A 1993-nucleotide genomic window follows, 5' to 3' on the forward strand; every position below is an offset into this window, starting at 1 on the left:
GCCTTCACTCTCCCTGTCCTTCTATCCTGAGAAGGTTTGCCTGAGATTCAGTTCCTCCTGACTTCATGAATCCCATTCGTCGACCATAATTAACTTCTGGGCGATCACACCCCCAGGTCGTGGGTCGTAGCCTCCCCTGCGGAGCTTCATCTCTTCCCCACGGTCCGTAGCGTATTGGTCCTGAAGCTGGACTGCATAAGTTTTTTAACTGTCTGGCAGACCTCTTAAAAAGAGAGTCATTCAGGTGGGATTCGCCACCATTAACATTGGAGATAGTCTCCTAGGGACTAATTGCCTGTGATATATTAATTGGAGGCAAGCCTATTTCTGCATACTTTCAGTCAGCCATGTTAGTCTGATGTTAGTCGTATCAGTGCTGACTGGGTCTCCTCTCTCTGAGGGGTCTAAACTTCTTGCCCAGGATGCTGTCCTTTGGGTGAGGGACCAAAGCTCCCAAGGGTCATCCACTGTGAGACATACCCCAGATCCCCAATAACCCTGAGCTTCTTCCTCCAAAGACATTATACGATCTCCACTAGTAAGCGAAACTCTCCAAACATACTCGGTTTCTGTTTCTCTCAGTCCCCTAGAATACTTCTCCTGAATTTTGCTTAACTCCGTAGGGGAGCAGCAAACCGTACGGATTGTAACTTCTGGCTTTACATTGTCTCTACAATCTATTACTTCTCTTTTTATTCGGGGTCTCAACACTCCCTCCCCCTTCTCTTTAGAATATTTTTCCCTCACGTGCTCTAATTCTTCTATGGTTATCACCTCAGTCACATGAGTCAGACACTTTATTCCCCCCTTCCAAAATAGCACCATACCATTTATCCAAAATTATTTGCGACCTGGAAAGGGCCTCCTGTTCGCTCCTTCCTGCCCCCTCCAAAGACGCCTCTAATCGCTTGTTATTCTCCTGTTCTCTTATTAGCTGTTGCCTGAGACTCTCAGTCTCAGTCTTTCGTTGTTGCTGCGTTGCTTCTACCGAGTCATGCAGAGATCGAACCGCCCCCTTTTCCGCTCGCTGATCAGCTCGCCTCTCCCGCTGCGCAGCTGCGAGGGCTGCCCCTAACGCTGCGCGGACTACTGCTTTCCCTTTACCACCTCTGAAATCCCGCTCTCCGGTCAGCAGCGCTCTTCCGTCCATCACACCTTGTGGGTCCGGCCAATTTTGCTGAGCCCAGGTTGTTCCCCGTGGAGAGGGACAAGCGTTATAGCTCTCCAGTTTGTCTAGAAGTGGGGATACGTCTACCCCCATTCCTCACTGGGAAGCCGTTCTATATTTCAGTTCTCYGCCCTCTGAGGGCAAAAAGTTCTTTTTTTCCGGAAGCAACCCCTTCCACTCCCGGGGGAAAGCTCCGCCGGTGTCCCCATTTCCTTTGGCGGTTGCTTCTGTCCCAAAACAAGAGTATCCTGTCCGTGACACCRGTTAAGAATGTCACGACTCGAATCGCCGACCCTGGTCTCAAAACGGGTTGCACGAGGTTTCACAATACCCCGTGGACAAATAAAGGTGAGGTCAACACAAGGCACCTGATTAATCCCGCTGAACCTTTTACTGACCACACAAGCTACACAGAACTTTCTCTAGGYTGTGCTACACCAGCTAAACAGAGCTTTCTCTACACTATGCTACAAGTGGGTTAGAGGAAGCTGAAGAAGAGAATCACTTCTAAACAACTGTTATTCACTAGCTGGTTTGCATGCTGGTTGAATGATATTTTTTTAATCAGATCTTTTTCCTGGGTCTTGAGGCCTTGTGTTTACTACATCGCACTCCCCACGCCACAGTGAGGAATAAATAGCATGGAAAAGTGAGTGTGTTTCTGTTGTGCACCACTCAAGGCAAAATACGTGCAGCTTGTGGGGATTCGCATTTACTTTTTACTAACACATTAGTGAAACAAGAAATACGACCTGCCATGAGTAACAACGTGGTGACAGCACCACGCTCAGACAGGAAAACTCTGTGCTGATTCCAACAACTTCA

At 48.5% G+C, this 1993-nt stretch overlaps 1 protein-coding gene across 1 annotated transcript; it reads right to left on the bottom strand.

Annotated features, from left to right (window-relative positions):
• Positions 1-321: 321 nt before the first annotated feature.
• On the bottom strand, positions 322-1150 carry LOC146597415 (uncharacterized). The gene is made up of 2 exons (XM_085302142.1): positions 989-1150; positions 322-807 (listed from the first exon to the last, which is right to left on the bottom strand). Exons 1-2 carry the CDS (start codon positions 1148-1150, stop codon positions 322-324), a joined length of 648 nt encoding a protein of 215 aa, XP_085158268.1.
• Between the last annotated feature and the right edge of the window lie 843 nt (positions 1151-1993).

Source organism: Rhea americana, unplaced genomic scaffold (genome assembly GCF_003343005.1).
Source record: "Rhea americana isolate MKP2758 unplaced genomic scaffold, rheAme1 scaffold_186, whole genome shotgun sequence".
NCBI lineage: Eukaryota > Metazoa > Chordata > Aves > Rheiformes > Rheidae > Rhea > Rhea americana.

Excerpts from the sequence above, each read along its gene's own strand:
- LOC146597415 (XM_085302142.1), bottom strand. The coding sequence starts at position 1,150 with ATGGACGGAAGAGCGCTGCTGACCGGAGAGCGGGATTTCAGAGGTGGT. Across the intron at positions 808-988 it reads TTCGATCTCTGCATGACTCG|GGGGGAATAAAGTGTCTGAC; the intron begins GTAGAAGCAACG and ends CTATTTTGGAAG.